The sequence below is a fragment of the Filicampus tigris genome, chromosome 2 (assembly GCF_054856515.1).
Source record: "Filicampus tigris isolate MCC_2025a chromosome 2, RoL_Ftig_1.0, whole genome shotgun sequence".
NCBI classification, from domain to species: Eukaryota; Metazoa; Chordata; class Actinopteri; order Syngnathiformes; family Syngnathidae; genus Filicampus; species Filicampus tigris.
The window spans coordinates 26549708-26567283 of record NC_141218.1 but is presented as its reverse complement, the minus strand read 5'-3'; the positions used below and the strand labels follow the sequence as shown (position 1 = coordinate 26567283).

General features: G+C 40.3%; 1 protein-coding gene across 4 annotated transcripts; it reads left to right on the top strand.

The window, feature by feature from the left end:
* The first annotated feature begins 4018 nt into the window (after positions 1-4018).
* LOC147151924 (zinc finger protein ubi-d4-like) lies at positions 4019-17478 on the top strand. Of its 4 annotated transcripts, XM_086024010.1 has the most exons (12): positions 4019-4110; positions 5115-5275; positions 8597-8704; positions 8814-9010; positions 9213-9305; positions 10606-10690; positions 11146-11280; positions 14427-14558; positions 14652-14764; positions 14956-15037; positions 16199-16298; positions 16379-17478. In XM_086024010.1, the coding sequence occupies exons 1-11, from the start codon at positions 4079-4081 to the stop codon at positions 16282-16284; spliced, it is 1224 nt and encodes a 407-aa protein (XP_085880136.1). In that variant the 5' UTR covers positions 4019-4078; the 3' UTR covers positions 16285-16298; positions 16379-17478. The 4 variants fall into 4 exon arrangements, with proteins under 4 accessions (XP_085880136.1, XP_085880137.1, XP_085880135.1 ...); XM_086024011.1 differs by having other exon boundaries at positions 8817-9010; positions 16199-17478; XM_086024009.1 differs by having other exon boundaries at positions 16199-17478.
* Positions 17479-17576: the final 98 nt, after the last annotated feature.

The window sequence follows — 17576 nt, the reverse complement described above, 5'->3', positions numbered from 1 at the left end:
ATTCAGCATTATAAACATGTTTTAATCATGCAAGTCGAAGTTGCTTGTGAAGAAGTGGAATGTGAGAAGGACACAGCTGTAAAATAGGAACGATGCTCTTATCGAAGAGCATCCCGTGGCAAGACGCTGAGTCCTTGGGACAGAATATAACAATAACAAAGAAGTTTGACAACGTTTAGCGTCCTGCGTGTATGTATAGCCAGCACAATGGAGCAAGAGAGGGAGGGTGCCACCTGTCACGTTTGGAGCGTTCCCCTTGATCCCAAAACACTCCAAGCTACTTAAATACAAGTGAAATGCACTCATACAAGCTTGTGAAGTACTTTCATACACACATAGTGAAACTTTTGTTGCTGGTGGTTGATCGATACGTCAGTGCAGCAAGCACCATCCCCTACCCAATAGGTGAATAGTTCAACCCGAGAGACACTTAGGACCCCCCCCCTCATATCAAGTCAAGTCAAATTTATTTATATAGCCCTTAATCACAAGAAAGTCTCAAAGGGCTTCACATATGCACCAGATCATATACATGACATCCCCTGATCTTAACCTGACCGCCCCCTCATATGAATAACATTTCCTTCTGCGTTGCAAGACCAAAACTGCCAAAATCACAAATACATACAGGGAGTTCTCATATTATGAACGAGTTCCGTTCCTACACTGGTGATGTAACACGAATTTCCGTGTATGTCGGATTTCACCATTAAAGTCGAAATTTACGTACATACTTTGTATAGAAAATAAAAAAAATACACTGAAATAAAAAGCATACGATGCTGTACTTTGCATTACTGCTGAGAAGTGGATGAAGAAGGGCAAAAAGGGAAAGATACTGATGGCGCGCAAACAGACATGATCGAGACACTCTGCACATTCTCATTGGCCTTTTATTGTCTTTATTTATTGTCTACTGTTTGAAAAGTGCTGTGTTACAGCTCTAGCTATTATGAAATGCGCTATTTAAATAAAATTGTATTGTATATTGTATTGTATATATATATATATATATATATATATATATATATATATATATATATATATATATATATATATATATATATATATATATATACATGATATTATATATGGAAAAAGAACACCAAAAATATATGACAAAGTAAAAGTAAAAATAAATTAAAAAAAGAAAAAAAGGTTTAAAAATGTAAAATAAAGAACAAAATAAAAGTGGAAATAAATACAAAAGCAAATATATAAATATATTTAAATTAAATAAATGTACAGTTGAATTGTTAAATGTTTTCCAATTATATGTTTTAATAGTTGTTTTTATTTTCACTTTTGTTTATTTTTTATTTTTGCAGTTTTGGTCCTCCATAGAAATGTGCTCATACACGCTACTTAAATGCTTCCATACACACAATCGAAATGCTCTCACGCTCACTAGTGAAATTGCGTTGCTCATAAACACAAATGAAATGCGCTCAAACACACTCGTGAAATGCTTTCATACACGCAACTGAAATGCTCTCAAACACACGAGTGCAATTTTTGTTGCTCATAAACACAGCTGAAACACACATCCACAATACTGAAACGCTTTCATTCACACTAGTGATTTATTTATTTTTTACTCATAAACACATCCGAAACGCTCTCATAAACACATCTGAGATGCTTTCGTACACACACACTCTTGAAATTGCTGTTATAAACACTACGACAACAAGCTCGCACACAAATCTGACATTGGATTCCGGGCTCCGGCCTTCCTGTGTGGAGTTTGCATGTTCTTCCCATGCCTGCATGGGTTTTCTCCGGGTCCTTTGGTTTCCTTCCATATTCCAAAAACATGCATGGTAAGTTAATTGAAGATTGTAAATTGTCCCTTGGTGTGATTGTGAGTTTGAATGTTTGTTTGTCTCTGCGTGCCCTGCAATTGGCTGGAAACCGATTCAGGGTGTACCCCGCCTACTGCCCGAAGGTGGCTGGGATAGGCTCTAGCATGCCTGCAGCCCTCGTGAGGATAAACAGCTTGGATATTAGATGGATGGATGGATGGATATAATGATGGATGGATGTAATATACAAGAAAAAAAATGACATTTAACACTCAGATACAAATGAAAATAACGCAAGGGGAGAAAAGAGTGAAATTTATACACATTCACATACAATGTATTTAAACCAAAAAATGGGATTCAATACAAGCAGATTTCAATTGGTATTTTCTATCAAAGAACGTACGATCAGAAAAATATAGTGCTTGAACTCATTAGTAAATGCAACAAAGAATAGAGGTATGTAACCAGTATACACAAAATAACACAGATGACTCAAGCTAAGACTAAGGAGCTAAGTGAAGTGGGCTGCGACCATAAATGAACACATTAGTGGATGCAAAAGTGTTTTAGTGACAATATGTCATAACATAATATTTGAACAATTAAAGAAAATGAAATGGGCCCTTAATAAGCAAGACGTGGGAAATTGTTTGAGAGTAAAAAGTGTTAATGTCCAGTTGGTGATCACTTTTTTCCACGTAAATCCTCAACGTGTTTCCTTTCTAAATGTTTGTGTCGATCCTGCCAGGTTGTAATGTCCCACCACAACAACGTTCGCAATAATGATGGTTCTTTGTTCTTCACGCTGGGAGGCTCACCATCAATGCACAGGAACCTTCCACAAAGTTTTAATCCCTTCATGAGACCTAACCTGTTTTTGTTGTTGCTTTTTTTAACAAACAGGGATCTCATTTTATGAGATAAATCTATACTTGTCTGCAAGTAATATATCTATGTTGTACAACCATTTTAGCTCAGAATACAATGATATTATTATGCAATTTTACATTGTAATTTAAATTAATAAAACATTGACAATTACCTTTTCAAACTCCATTCATATTTTCATTTGTTATTCAACAAGCAAAATAGTGGTGATCATAATTGTGCAAATTAAATTGCAGTTTATATGTAACTGGCTGCAATAGTAATTTAAGCATGTCGAAAGTCCAGCCCGGGGGTTAAATGTAGCCCGTGTTCTAACTCCTACCACCCCGCAGCCTATGGCATGAAATTATTAATGAGTGGCCCGTCACTATAGTTGACTACAGTACAAAATACACGTAAAACAAAATCCATTTTATTTTTCCCCACCAGATGGCAGCAGACCTGTGACTGCGCTCTCAGGCGCTTTCGAAAATACGCTCTTAGTGTGCTCTGCCACTCCGAACACACTACTGTACTCGCAAAGTCGTATTAAGTGTCAGAGTGAACACCTTGCTGCATGAGCTTCTGTGTGGCCCTACCAGCCCATTTCGAAAATAGCGAGTTTAGTGAAGAGAAAGAAAGTTGACAGAGAGGGCCGTTGCTTCCAGGACAAGGGGAAATTGGTATATTTTTTTCACTGAAATACAAAACAACTGTGTCTGCGTAGTTTGCTAAGAGACTGTGGTTGTTTTCAAGGAATTTCACTAATCAGAAACATGCAAACTACGACAAGGTTGACTGGTAACAAATGTCGAGAAAAATTAATGCAACTTGAAGCTGAATGGTCGGCCCCCACATATTTTCACTTCACCAAATCTGGACCTCTTTGCAAAAGGTTTGGAACCCCCTATAGAACAAATCGGGCGGGAAAGTCCTCGTAATTCAGTCTTAATATTTGAAGAAGCTAAATTTAAAATATGTAAATCTGAGTTACCAGATTATGGCGACTGACTGATTTAAACACAAACAATTCACACTCGATTTCTGTATATGACAATGGTTTATTTACATATTTCAAGTAGTTTTAAAACCATTACTTTTATACTTTTACTTAAGTAAAAAGCTAGAGTTGATACTTCAACAAAATCTTTTTAAATCCGAATATGTATACTTCTACTTGAGTAATGAACGCGAATACCTTTGACACCTCTGGTTTTAAACATACTCAACTAAAGCAATCAATGCAATGAATAAATCAGTGTACATCGTGGTGATGGTCTGACGTTAATATGAATTCACGTTTGCTTTAAATAAACACATTACGTTGTCTGCCGCAGTGGGTTTGCGTCGCTGACAACAGTGCGCTTGCGCAGTGTCACTCGACACAACTGCACTAACCAAACATGGCGGCGGCCGTCGACAGTGTTGTGAAAGTGTAAGTTTGCCTTTTTATTTTTTCAAGAGAAAATCCACGAGCCGTGCCAATGTCAATATATATTGGAAAAACAATTAGTTAGCGACAAACTTTCGGAAACCACGCACACAACACGCACGTTTACGAATACAAACGAAAATGCGTCCCAAGAGAATAACGTTATCTTGTGTGCTAAGGATAGCTTGTTAGCCGTTGGCAAAGAACCGAAGCAAAGCGAGTGAGGAGCTGTAGCTCTCTCTCTCACACACACACACACACACTGTCGATTTAAGTTGGCCACATTGTATTTTTCCTCTGCCTTATCAGTTGTATTGGTAGTTGCCTACCCGCTTACAAACGTGTCTGTTGATGGTCGCTTTGTTGTGAAGAAAGGCGTGCTAACAATCAATCTTTTGTTCCGACGTCGCTACTTGTACACCGTTGATCAAATTCACGCAATTTGGATTACGTGCGTTTGCCTTAAAGAAATGTATTTATCATCGTGGTTGTTGTTTCCGGTGGTGTCCAAAAATAAATAAATGAATGAATAAATAAATAAATCAAGCCCTGGACCGCACTGAGAGCTTTTTCCAATTTGTTGGTTACCCAGTTTAGCTTCATGGGAGGGATAGGATATTAAAAATTCCTTCCACAGGATGTAGAGAAGTTATTCTCTTTTGCAAACTGCAATTACAGTAACGCAATATTTCCCACAACATTTTGTACATCTTTTAAGTTTTTGTTTCGACAGGTTATCAGGTTTCCAGAAAACTTCTCATGTTTGTTGAAAAACTCTAAATCGTCGGTGTGAGTGAGATTGACTATTTCCCTATATGTGCCTCGCTATTCGCTGGCGACCTATTCAGGGTGTACCAAGCCTCTCACCCAGTGTCAGCTGGGATAGGCTTTGACACACCAACGACCTTAATGAGGGGAAGCACTGTTAACATGAATGGATGGATGGTTATGGTTGTTACTAACATATTCAGATGATGAGTATTTGTTTGTGACGACCCCTATTCCAGGCTCGGGGAGCAGTGTTACCGAGATGCCATGGAGCAGTGTCACAGCTACAACGCCAGACTGTGTGCTGAGCGCAGCATCCTCATGCCCTTCCTGGACTCACAGACCGGTGTGGCTCAGTCCAACTGCTACATCTGGATGGAGAAGAGACACCGCAGTGCAGGTATAAAAGACGATTACAAACCTTAGTGTAGCACATTACACTGCCCTTTTTTTCTGAGCTGCAGCCATTTCCTCAATATTTACATTCATTACTGTAATTTATTGTTCATGTACCATGTTAAGTACAATAATATTGAATATCATAAATTAATGTTATAAGTTACTAATAATGCTTAATTCAAATAACCGATACCGATATCCATCCAGCTACCCTTTTCTCCATTTTCTGGAGCCCGTCCCAGCTATTGACTTATCACGCAATGAGGAAAAAATGGACATGGTATTATTTTTTTCGAAATCAGTAAATGCTCATTTACGTGCGTTTTTCTTTACATACGTCATCAACATTCAGTCTGCCTCTGTAACTCTCCTGTTAAGGCTTCTTTATAGCCCCCCACGCAGTTTGCCTTTATACTTGAGCGCAACCCACACACGTAATTTTGAAAGTGTGTTGTAGTTTCACTCCAAGTCAGGGAGCATCGCTACGGCTGATACTGACAACGACACCGCAGGACGGAATTTTCTCTGCCTTTATTGGCCAATTCCGGTCAACGTATTTCATGCCGAGCAACGATCAAAAAGACAGCGACAACAATGGATATCGTGCCTGCTACAACAAAGGGACCTAGATGACAAGACGATGCATTTAATTATATTGTGAAAACGATCTGGAAGTTGGCGGCGGAGGTGGCACGGGCACGTGTAGGCTTCTTTACATGCACATAAGTGACATAACACCCACGCCGTTGCCAAACTAGTTTGCTTCGCAGCAGCTGCGTGGCGGATCCTCTCCTCCTTGGCAACAAAGAAATTGCTGAGCCAGGGGAAACGCAACATGTACATCATCGCAACATGTGACATAACGGACCAATCACGATAGAGAATGTGCTCTGCGTCGTATACGCAGAAACGATTTCTGGCGTGTGCGCGGCATATGTCGCAGACCTGTCGCAACATGTTGTGCAACATACTGGTCGGTCACATGATGCAATGCGGCAGTTGTTGTCCGCACCGACGCATGAGTATAAAGAAGCCTTTAGTCACCTTGCACGCTGCTGTGCAAGTTTGGGATCTCACGCATGCATTCATATGAGAGATGGGACAGTTTTTCAAACCTGTTCAAACTGTTTGATTCGACTGTATACGTTCGGTTCACGTGGATTTATTAATGAGGCGTAGCAGTCAGTAGTGTTAATAACCAAGTAGCGCTAATGCTGGTAGATGTGTTCGGTTAACAGCTATCGGTGCATCGAAGAAGCTTTCAGATCGCTTGGAATAGCTATACACTTATAGAAACACCTCTGTCTATGTGCAATATATTACATTTATTTATTTGGGCTTTTAAGGTGAGTAAGATCCATTGCAAAACAACCTTTGTTGAGCCTACGTACCTATTTTTCATTTAAAAAATCTCACGTGTATCCAGTTCATAAAAAAATAAAAAGTATGAATAATGGACTGAAATAATGAACTTGTCTACTCGCAAGTTTGTCACAAATGTACTTACAAATGTACGGGGTCCTTAGTGTAGGACTGTATCGACATGCCTTTTTGAGGTTGCAAAAGGTATGGAGTGAACTAACTTTCACAGCGGGGCAGAAAAGAAGTGCAGGTGTTACATCTGCTTCAAAATATTGACAAGTGTGAGGATGAATTGCTCGGCTGACACAGCGATCAGAGTAAAAAAAAAAAGTCCCCCTGCGCCAGCCAAGATGAGCTGTTAGATGTGATAGTCATGACGTTGTGGGTAGTGCATGCCAAACAGTCGAAATAATGAGCTTATATGGTGCTTGTTGACGTAATTCCCCCATGGAAAAAAGAGTTCTGCAGTGCGATCGTAAACAGCGGATCCCTGTACTCATTTGTGGAAAAATACTTTAACTCTTTTCTTTCACTCTCCAGAAGGGATGTTCAATACCACTTTTTGTCAGACAGATATCAGTACGAGTACTCAGCTCTTGAGTAGTCACGGAGCACGATGCCACTAGTACTTTTGATACATAACATTTTTATTGAACCAATGACAGAACATTAAAAAAATATATACAGAATATAAAGAATATATCCCAATAAAGCATTTTTGCATTAAAGATGCATAAATAATTGGCATTTTTCTATGTTTTCCATTTTTTTCATAAATTACATAGATTGTATTAAACACCCAATCAAATTCATTTAAATAAATAAATAAATAAATAGATTCACCGATAAAGTCCCAATCAAAGTGTGTAGTTGTACAACAAAGAAGAAAGTCTTTGCGACGATGGAAGGCTCATATGCGCGGATCTCGAGTGCAACAGAGCTAGATGCTAATACGAACGTGAACGCTAGTGACCCACTTTCTATCACTTGAGTGATCAGCAAGCTATTATCTTGTTACAAAAGCAAGAGTGCTGCAACTGCTGTGAAAAGTAGCAGCCCAGCTCAGCAGTTAGTGATGGCAATACATAAGGCAATACATGTGCATTGAAAATAAGTCAGACAGCAACTTGCTTACTTCTCAACTAGTTTTCATGAAGCTCACTTTCTTGTCGAGGCCAAAGTGCGTGCTGTCAATACAGAAGATGCACTTTTGTTTTAGGTTTTGTTTGTGACGTCCACAAACATTGGAACGTAGCAACACTTTGCACGTATGAGCTTCAACGTTGCCCTAGACTGTATGGTAATGACGGTAAAGGCATCCGGTTCCCAGAATGCATTGTATGGCGTAATATGTTTAAGTAATGGCGTTATAAGGATGTTATTTCTTATCTTTTATGTCTGTTTGTGTTACTAGTAATTGAATGCGTGCCATATTCATTTGTCAATTTGTTTGATTAAATATGTTGCACTGTTTTTAAAAATTTTTTTTTAACAATTCGTGACTTAGAAGATTTTGACATCCCGGTCAGTTCTTGCAAAACATTAATATTAACCTTATAATGGGCATATGAATTGTGTGCTGTGGATACATTTTGCCGACAAAGCCATTCCATTAGCCATGCAAACCTTTTAGTTCCTGATATTAAAAGTATCGACTGCCATCTGAAATAAGGCTGGTATATTTGTACTCGCCCATCCCTACTCTCCAGTCATGCACTTGCTGTTCTTGTCTGCAAAGTTAGTTTTCTCCCAGTTTCTAATTCTTTTGAAGTCAATGTTCAAAAAGCGTTTACTCCTCGCTGCATACTCCAGCTCTTTCTTTTTACAGTCCACCATAACTTCACCTTTACTGATGCCATGTGTATGCTGCAGATGTGCCTATACGGTGCATCCTGTGTGATTTGTGGTACAGTATTCAGATGTCAAAGGCAAACATTTGGTCCTTTAATATGTTGGTCAGGTGTTGCTCCAGGTCAACTGTACACGTATCCAGCTCGTCGCTGGAGGAAGAAACGACGCTCTCATCCCCCCGAGGACCCCCGATTGGCCTTCCCTCCTCTCAAAGCAGGTGTTAGCACTCAAGAAATGTTCACCCTCGACAGAAACATGAAAGGTTTTTCATGAACAGCTGTGTCGTCATCAACGACATGCATACGGACTCACCCGTGTGCTTGTAGCAGATTTGGAGCTGGGCCTGAAGCGTGATGCCTTGGGGGCGGTGGATGGGAGCAGTCTGGAGGCGCTGTTGAAAGGTGAGCCCCTTGACAGGCGGAGTGGTGTGACGGACGTCCGCGGTGCCGAGGACGACCCGGCCACCGTAGACCCCCCTGCTAGCTCCACGACAACTCACACATCCTCCGGACGTGTCCGCAAGGTTTGGCTTTACTTTTTGGTTCATATTCAATAAAGCCGCTTGGTACGTTGGTTTTCATTCATTTTGCCCATAAAAACGGATGGATAGGCAGGTAACAATCAGACATTTGAATATAGTACGTAAGTTGTTGGGGAAGCTGCAAAATGTAATCGACCAGCTTCTTGGAAAGGGGAGTTTAAACCCTGTGACGTTTTCACTGCAGAGAGTCCTTGACCACGATGACTATTTGGACGACTTAGACGATGAAGACTTTGAAGATGAGACCCCCAAGAGGAAGGGCAAGAGCAAATCCAAGGTGAGGACTAACTCTTTAAAGATGGTCAGCTCTTAAGGCCAGGCTGTGCATGGCAGTAGGGCTGTCACAAACAAGTTTTTATAGAATGGGTTATCATATCGATTCTTTGAGTAATCGAGTCTTTGTAGGGAGATGTTTTTTCAGTTGAATGAATTGCTGATTAGGGAAGGGCCAAATCGAGCAGCAAAACACATCAAAATATTTGCAGTAGATTTGCACAATACAGATTTTAATTATGGATAATTAAAGCATGAGACTTGGCTGCTTGCAGGAGTCTGTTTAGTCAAGCATAGTCCTCCTGACTCCTACCTATGATCAACAAAGGCCATCTTACTTCACAAAGTGTGTGCAGCCAACAGTTAGGGCAAGCTGATGGGTACCACAGAGACTGTCTCAATGCCTGTCATAAAGCCGCACTGAGCAGAAGAGGGAACACCTCCAATATGGCCAAACACTAGGTGGACTGATATCTTAAAATATAGAAAGAGTGTCAGATTATTGTCGTAATTTTGACATAAATCTATATGTATTTTCCAAAGCATGAAGAAATACAAAACCGTTGCTGGCACAATACAACAATTACTCAGTCACAAAGATAACTGAAAAACTTACATTTACCAGCTTTTAGTAACACTGCACGTAAGCTAGTCTCATGACTGTAGGCTGCGAAGCATGAGTTGCACGTGATCAGATTTTTTGATCTGCAATAAAAGGCTTTGATCGAATGTGCCGGTCACGTAATTTTTCCCGAAAATCGGCCGATCATTATCGTGCCTGATCGATCGGAGCACCCTTAATTGAAATGATAATTTTGGTAATGTGACCACACTCATTTGCAGAGCTGGGCATCGCCTAACCGCCACCGCGTTCCATCCTGCAGATTTAATCGACCACATGGTCGACAACAGCCTATCGGCGTCGAGAACGTAATCTTCACGTCACAAGCAGGAGCCGCACGAGTAGACACGCCGCCAAACAAAGAAAAAAATATCAAACAAAAACAACAGACACACACACACACACACGCACAGCATGGGGATCGGTGAAATAAAACAATGCCATTGCGTCTGTGCAAGGTACACAATACTGTTTTATTTTTTGTCTTACTCTGCCGCATGTCAGGAGTGCGGCACCTGCATGTGATGTGGTAAAGGTTAAGTCTGTTCTCGACGTCGTTTGGCCGACTTGGACCGACTGGGACCACATGGGTCGATTAAATATGCACACGGAAAATAGGCGATGCCCAGCTCTGCTAATTTGTAGGATATGCCACGTCCTCATTGTTGTTTTTTATTTTTAGGGCCGCAGTGACAAGAACGGCAAGAAGAAAAGCGAGGCTGCGGCTGCAGCTCTGGAGGAAAGAGACAAACCTTATGCCTGCGACAGTGAGTCAAAAAGCTTTCTTTGTCTTTCTCACCTGTGTGCGTGTCATGCATGTTGGCAGGGGAACGTTCTGATTTTTCCGCTGAAAGACAACAACAGGCCTTCTGCTGTGCATGATGTGATCTGAAAGACTTCATGTGGGACTTGAGTTGACGTTTAAAAGTTGCTCGCTTGTTAGTTTTTTCCCTTCCTTCTCCTGGTGAAGGTCCTTTTTTTTTTTTTTTTTTTTTGCTGTATAATTGTTGGCTGCTCTGCCAGTTCTTACCTTTGCTGTATGAGCTTGCTGCTGGGAAGGCATCTCCCAAAATACACTTGAGGTGAATAAAGTTGAAAGAAGAATGCTTTCTGTGGGCCAATGAACAGCGCACTTTCCTGGCTCCACCTGAGAGACCCTGTTTTCGGTATAGTAAGTCAACCATCACTATAACCCCTGTGTATTACCGTGTGTGTATGTCAGTCTGTGGGAAACGCTACAAGAACCGCCCAGGCCTGAGCTACCACTATACACACTCTCACCTGGCGGAGGAGGAGGGCGAGGACCGCGAGGAGATCGAGGCACCACCCACTCCTCGCCAGCCTGAGGAACAGAAGAGTGAGTTACTCTCAAGTATTGAGAGCGGGAGAGAGACGGAGAGAGAAGGGGCGGGGCGTGGGATTGCATGCTGTGTAGCATGTGTGTGCTTGAGGAAAATCATGTCCTCATCTCCCCCCCCGTCTTTTTTTTTTTTGTCATATTCAATCTCAAAGTTTGCAAAAGACCCACCTAGTAGTCCTGCTAGAAAAACAAGTATAAACTGATACTTGATTGCATATTCATAATTTTTGTTTGACATCAACAAAATATATGTAAAATAATTAAAAAAAAAAAAAAAAATATATATATATATATATATATATATATATATATATATATATATATATATATATAAAATACCTTTTTTTTTAAACGCATGCAAATCTGTAAATACTTGTCACATGAATTCAGTTCACATCATCAGCTAGTTCACATGCTCATTTTTGGTTTTGTCTGTCATGGTGTCAGGAGGTTCGGATGGTTATGAAACTGTTTTTTTCTTTTGTATCTAGTATGCCGTAGGAAGAGAAAATATATCTGTCCTTAGAAAGATGATAATGCTCTCAAATAGTTGTTTTGACACTGTTCTGTTTGTCACCCAGATTCAGTTTAGCTATTCAGCTATTTCATGTGCTCATTGTTTTTTGTCTGTCATGGTGTCAGGAGGTTTGGACGGTTATGAAATTGCTGTTTTGTTTTTCTTTCTTCATTATTTTTTTAAGTACAATTACTGGACAACTCATTAGGTACACTTGCACACTCTAACATGCTGTAGGAAGAGAAAATATATTTCTGCTTACAAAGATGATAATGCGCTCAAATAGTTATTTTAACACTGTTTAACATTGAAATTTCCCTGTGCTTGCGTGGGTTTTCTATGGGCAGTCTTGTTTCCTTCCACCTTCCGAAAACGTTACGTTCATTGATGACCTACTATAATTGTCCTTAGTGTGAGTGTGAATGGTTGTTTGTTTACATGTCCTGTGATTGGTTGGTGACCAGTCTAAGGCAAAGTTCCGGTATGATAGCTAAGGAAAATGAAAGAAATAACAAACAAACAAAAAAAATTGAAAAAAAAATGTTTGTGAATTAAATAGAATGTAACATTTTACGTTAACTCATTTGATGCCTACATCATTTTCAATTGTTTTTTTTATAATCTACTAGTACACCCCCAACATTGAGTTAACTCGAGAAAAGCGTTTTTTGTGCGCAATTGATGCCCAAGGCTCTGATGCAATTAATCACAGTTTCAGGCTTGGGAAGCGTTGTAATGACGAGCAATTGCCAGCAGATGTCACTTATCAGACCAGTATGTAGCACAATCTTCATACATTTTTGTTTTTTTTGTTTTGGGGTTTTTAAATAAGAAAAGTACTGTTTATATGTCTGAGGTGTCATAAAAGCAACGGTATTGGGGTCAAAGTTGAAATTTATAAGTTTATAACTCTTTTCACAAAACCCTTGATTTCTCAGGGTTTTTTTTCTAGAAACAGGGTTTTCAGTTAAACTTGCCTATGTTCTACTGCAGATTACTCAAGAATGACAAATGCTAGAAATCAACTTTTTTCGAGAGAGAGAGTCTAATCTTTCTTTTGGTAGGTCCCAGGTCTATATAGTCATAAAACACAATATTCTGCGGGCCTTCAAAGATGGGTCAAAATCCTCGAAAATAGCTGGCATTGAATGAGTTAAGAAAACTAATTATAGCGAAAAGGTTCTTTGTTTTCATCTTTGTCAGCTCCTTTAATTAATACGTAAAAAGCCTTTTGGGGTTCTTGTTTTTTTTAATTCATTTATATCGGTTTACTGCTCGGCCATTCGTCGCAAGACGGAAGGTCAAACAGTCATCTGGGAGTTGTGGCCCTTTTACTATGTGTCGCCTGGACGAGCCGTCATTTGGCGGCAGCCAATAAACAAGTGCCACCACATGTCGTCGCTCCTCGGCAACAAGCTTACATGCGGCGAGGTGACGTGTTTTTGGCCCTCCTGCTTTTTCGCTCACCCCAAAGTGCGACGCTAGCTAACATGTGCTCTCTTTTTGTTGGTTCATATATGAAAAAAATTGTACACAGTACAACCGGGTTTAAGTTTCAGCCAAATAAACCACAAACACAAGCACTTTTCAACTATCTATCATCTAACCATCCGTTCATCTAATTTGTCTGACTGAGAGATAAGACAGAATTCAAGCCACAAATCCCCTTTAGAATTTGTGAACTTGGCAAAAAAGGCAGGGACAGCGAGACCACCCGAGCTTTAAGAATTAAGCTTGTGATGCATCTTAGTTTAGAAGCACTATTATGCACTGTACTTACTAGGGGTGTAACGGTACGCTAAAATCACGGTTCGGTTTCTTGAAACTTTGGTTTGGTATATTTTCGGGATAAAAAACTTTAAAAAAACATTTTTTTTTTTTCATGTTTATTTTGAAAAGATGACAAGTAAACAGTACATTTTTTAGAAAAAATAAAAGCGAACCATTCGGGTGATATTCTAAGAATTAAATCGAATAACAAATACACTAACAATAAAAATCTCTTAATTTTGTAAATTATTAAAACACTTAAATCTTTAAACACTCAGCAGCAACAGCCTATGACACACTTAAGTATTCAAGTTAAAGACTAGTTGTCATTACAGTAAATGTATATACTTCGTGATTAAAAAAAATACATACAATAACAGTTACAATTATTGCAAACTATATTAAAACTCTATAATGAAAAAGAATAGAGTAACTTTAAAAAGTCTTTATGAAATTATATACACTTTAAGCATTGAAATCTTTGAATGTTCAACAGCATATGATAAAGCTCGCCATTGAAGTTTGAATTTTTTAGCTAAAAAGACGGCTTTCTTCCTTGTGGAAGCATTGGGTAAAGACTCAGTATGGTTCAGTACAGTTCCGCACCGCTGCAAGCAAGAATCACAATCATAACATTGAAATCAAAAGATATTTTTTGCTAGATTAAAAGTCAGTATAGTTAGCATGGTAAAATTGCTCATATTGGCTGCCTGGAGGTGTTCCTAATGACCTGTCCTATGACAAGTACTTTAACCATTAGCTAACGATCCCATTTGAAATCTTCCTTCTGAAATCTGTGCGATGTTTTTTTTATTTATTTATTTTTAAAATGTTTGTGTTTATTCCTCCTGTGTAGCAACTAAAAAGGGTCCAAACGGTCTAGCTCTGCCTAACGATTATTGCGACTTCTGTCTGGGAGACTCCACCTTGAACCAGAAGACTGGCCAATCAGAGGAGCTTGTGTCCTGCTCGGACTGCGGACGTTCGGGTAAGGCCTCTTAGCCTTTGCGCATATGAAAAGGAAGCAGATTGATGGTCACGGCTGGTTTCACGGTTATGTCTGATCCCTCCGCCACCGCAGGCCACCCGACATGTCTGCAGTTCACGCCTGTAATGATGGCCGCAGTGAAGACCTACCGCTGGCAGTGCATCGAATGCAAGTGCTGCAACGTTTGTGGCACGTCGGAGAATGACGTGAGCATGGGCTTTAACTTCACACTTGGAATACACAGCACAATATGTAACTCTGAGGTCAAGTCACAATTAGAGTTCATTTCTGGAAAGTTTCCGGTAAATGTCCATGAGAAGTTCAAATGTGGGATTTTAGAACTACTGGGTTAAACCAATGACACAGCACGAAACCCTGACGTGTTTCTTTTCCGCAGGACCAGCTGCTGTTCTGTGACGATTGTGACCGAGGCTACCACATGTACTGCCTTAGTCCCCCCATGACGGAACCACCCGAGGGTAAGACATCGGCCAATGCTAACTTAAATGACCTAATAGTGGATAGCAAGCGTCAGTTGTCGTACATCACATTAGTGATTCCCAACCGCTGTGAGAGATCTGATAATTGTTCATCCATCCACTTTACTTTGGAGTCAGCCAGTCCTCTCTCAAGCGTCTCCACTTGGTTCAAAATGCTGCCGCTCGCCTCCTCTAACTGGAGCTCGGAAGACGCAGCGCGTAACCCCAATTCTGGCCCTCCCTACACTGGCTCCCATTTTAGGGTTCATTTTAAGATGCTTCTATTTGTTTATAACTGTGTTTTTCAAACTTTTTGGACTCAAGGCACATTTATTTCATCGAGAAAATCCCACGGGACACCAGCAGCTGAAATTGTGAAGAAAGTGTTGTATTGTTTATACAAGAATTTTTTTAACTTTGAAGAATGACATTACATTATAATGTCCTGAATAGGAATTAAATAAACACAAAGAAAAAAAGCATTTTATAATGTTTCATATTGACACTTTGGATAAATATGCGTCACTAATTCGCTTGTCTCTAAACAAAGACAATTGTCTACGTGCTGCTGCCACCTGCTGGTATGGAAGAGTACCACAATGTATTAAAGACATGATTACGCTGCCAGGCGCTAGACCGCACAGGCACACAAATGAGATAATTTCCCACGGCACACCTGACAATATCTCGCGGCACACTGGTGTTATAAACCCCGTTTGAAAAACACTGGTGTCTAAGTCTTTAAATGGCCTTCCGAGCTCCTCCACTCCTCCGCACCTTCCCGCAGCCTCGTGTCTGCGGACCAGCCGCTGCTCGAGGCGGAGCCTCAGAGGGGATCGGGCCTTCTCTGTTGCTGGTCCTTCCCTTTGGAATGACCTTCCATTGAATGTTAGGCAAGCCCCCTCTTTGTCCATTTTCAAAACCCGTTTGAAGACGCATTTCTATTCTTTGGCTTTCGATCCGACCTGAGACTGACAGATTTAGCCTGTTATCCGGTGTGTTTTGTGTTAATTTATCGCTTTCTCTTGTTGTATTACGGTTATATTGTTGTTGTATGTAAAGTGCCTTGTTACAGCTGTAGCTGTCGTGAAATGCGCTGTATGAATAAAATTGTATTTGACCGTATCGTCTCAAGAAAGCATTGCGTTTGTGTTGTTGCAGGGAGCTGGAGCTGCCACCTGTGCCTGGCCCTGCTCAAGGATAAAGCTTCCATCTACCAGCAGAACCAGAGCTCCGCCTCCGAGTGACACGTCACCAATTAGTTAGTCTCACCCCCTCCGTCACATCACCTCCGTTTGAGCAAAGCAACACGTCAGAACGCCCACTTCTGTCCAAATGTAGCTCAACCGCCTCGCGGGAGTCGGAGGGGGCACGCCCGCTAAACAGACCTCAGATCAGTTGAAGTGTGGCTCACACTGAAGCGCCAACCTGCCAGCGTAGCTGTCTTAACACATTCATCTGTACACACCTGTCCTGGACTGCTGCTACACACTAGACACACAGACGAGAAAGAGAGAGTGAAGGCGGTAACCATGGCAACAGCTGTCTCCATGGGAGCAGCGTCGCAGCAAATGTCCGCATCTGCACTGTGGAATGTTTTGTTTTGTTTTCAGCCAAATGATCTATTTTTTTCTTTCAGGATGCGGAGGGGGCAAAACACAACATAAACAGTATGTTGCTGTAGAATTACGTTATTATCATTATTGTTATTGTTCTGGTTACTAGTGGACTTTTGTAGTGACATTTGTCTGTGTACGTTGTGGGATCTTTTGCTGCATTTTTCCATTGAAAGGTTTTCACCAGGGTCACGCAGCTCACGATGTTGCTGGATGGATCCACAAATGCAATCAAACACTATTAAATAACATACTGTAGATTGGGCTCAAAAAAAGGAACATTAGAGTGTAGCTTACTTTGATTTTTCCATTAGTATTTATCCACCAAAGGGTGCTCGTAGTCTTAATTTTCAAAGTCTATCTGGCTGCTTATCACTTTGCCATATCATTGCTTGGTGTTAGTTCACTATAAAGCTTAACACAGTCACGTTCATTTCAGAGATGTTGTCGAGGCCACTCACAGTGATATAATTGTCAGCAGCCACGCAAGTGAATGCACTCGCCTAATTATTTTGTCCTTTTTTTTTTTTAAATATATATCACAAAGTATGCCATCGGTATTGGGAGAATTTTCTAGTAGTTTTGTAAAGTGTGTGGTGAACACTTCACGTATACGCTTCTTAAACATTCTATGTACTGTGTTGCCTTGTTTGTATTTCTGTTCTGTGACATTTTACTCTTTGGAAATGTCAGGCCTCCATTCTGCGTATTTGTAAAATGATGTACTTTGTTGTACTATTTTTTTATTTTTTACATTTGTTCGGTGATGGCGCCGACTAGCCTGACTGAAATAAAAATTGTGTATTTCCTTGAGAAATTACAATATGTTCGCTCAGCTATAGTGTGACTGTTTCCACAAATCAACAGCACAGTTCCTCTGTCTGTTTAATAACCCTCTAACTTAAGACTGCTGGTTGGTTTTG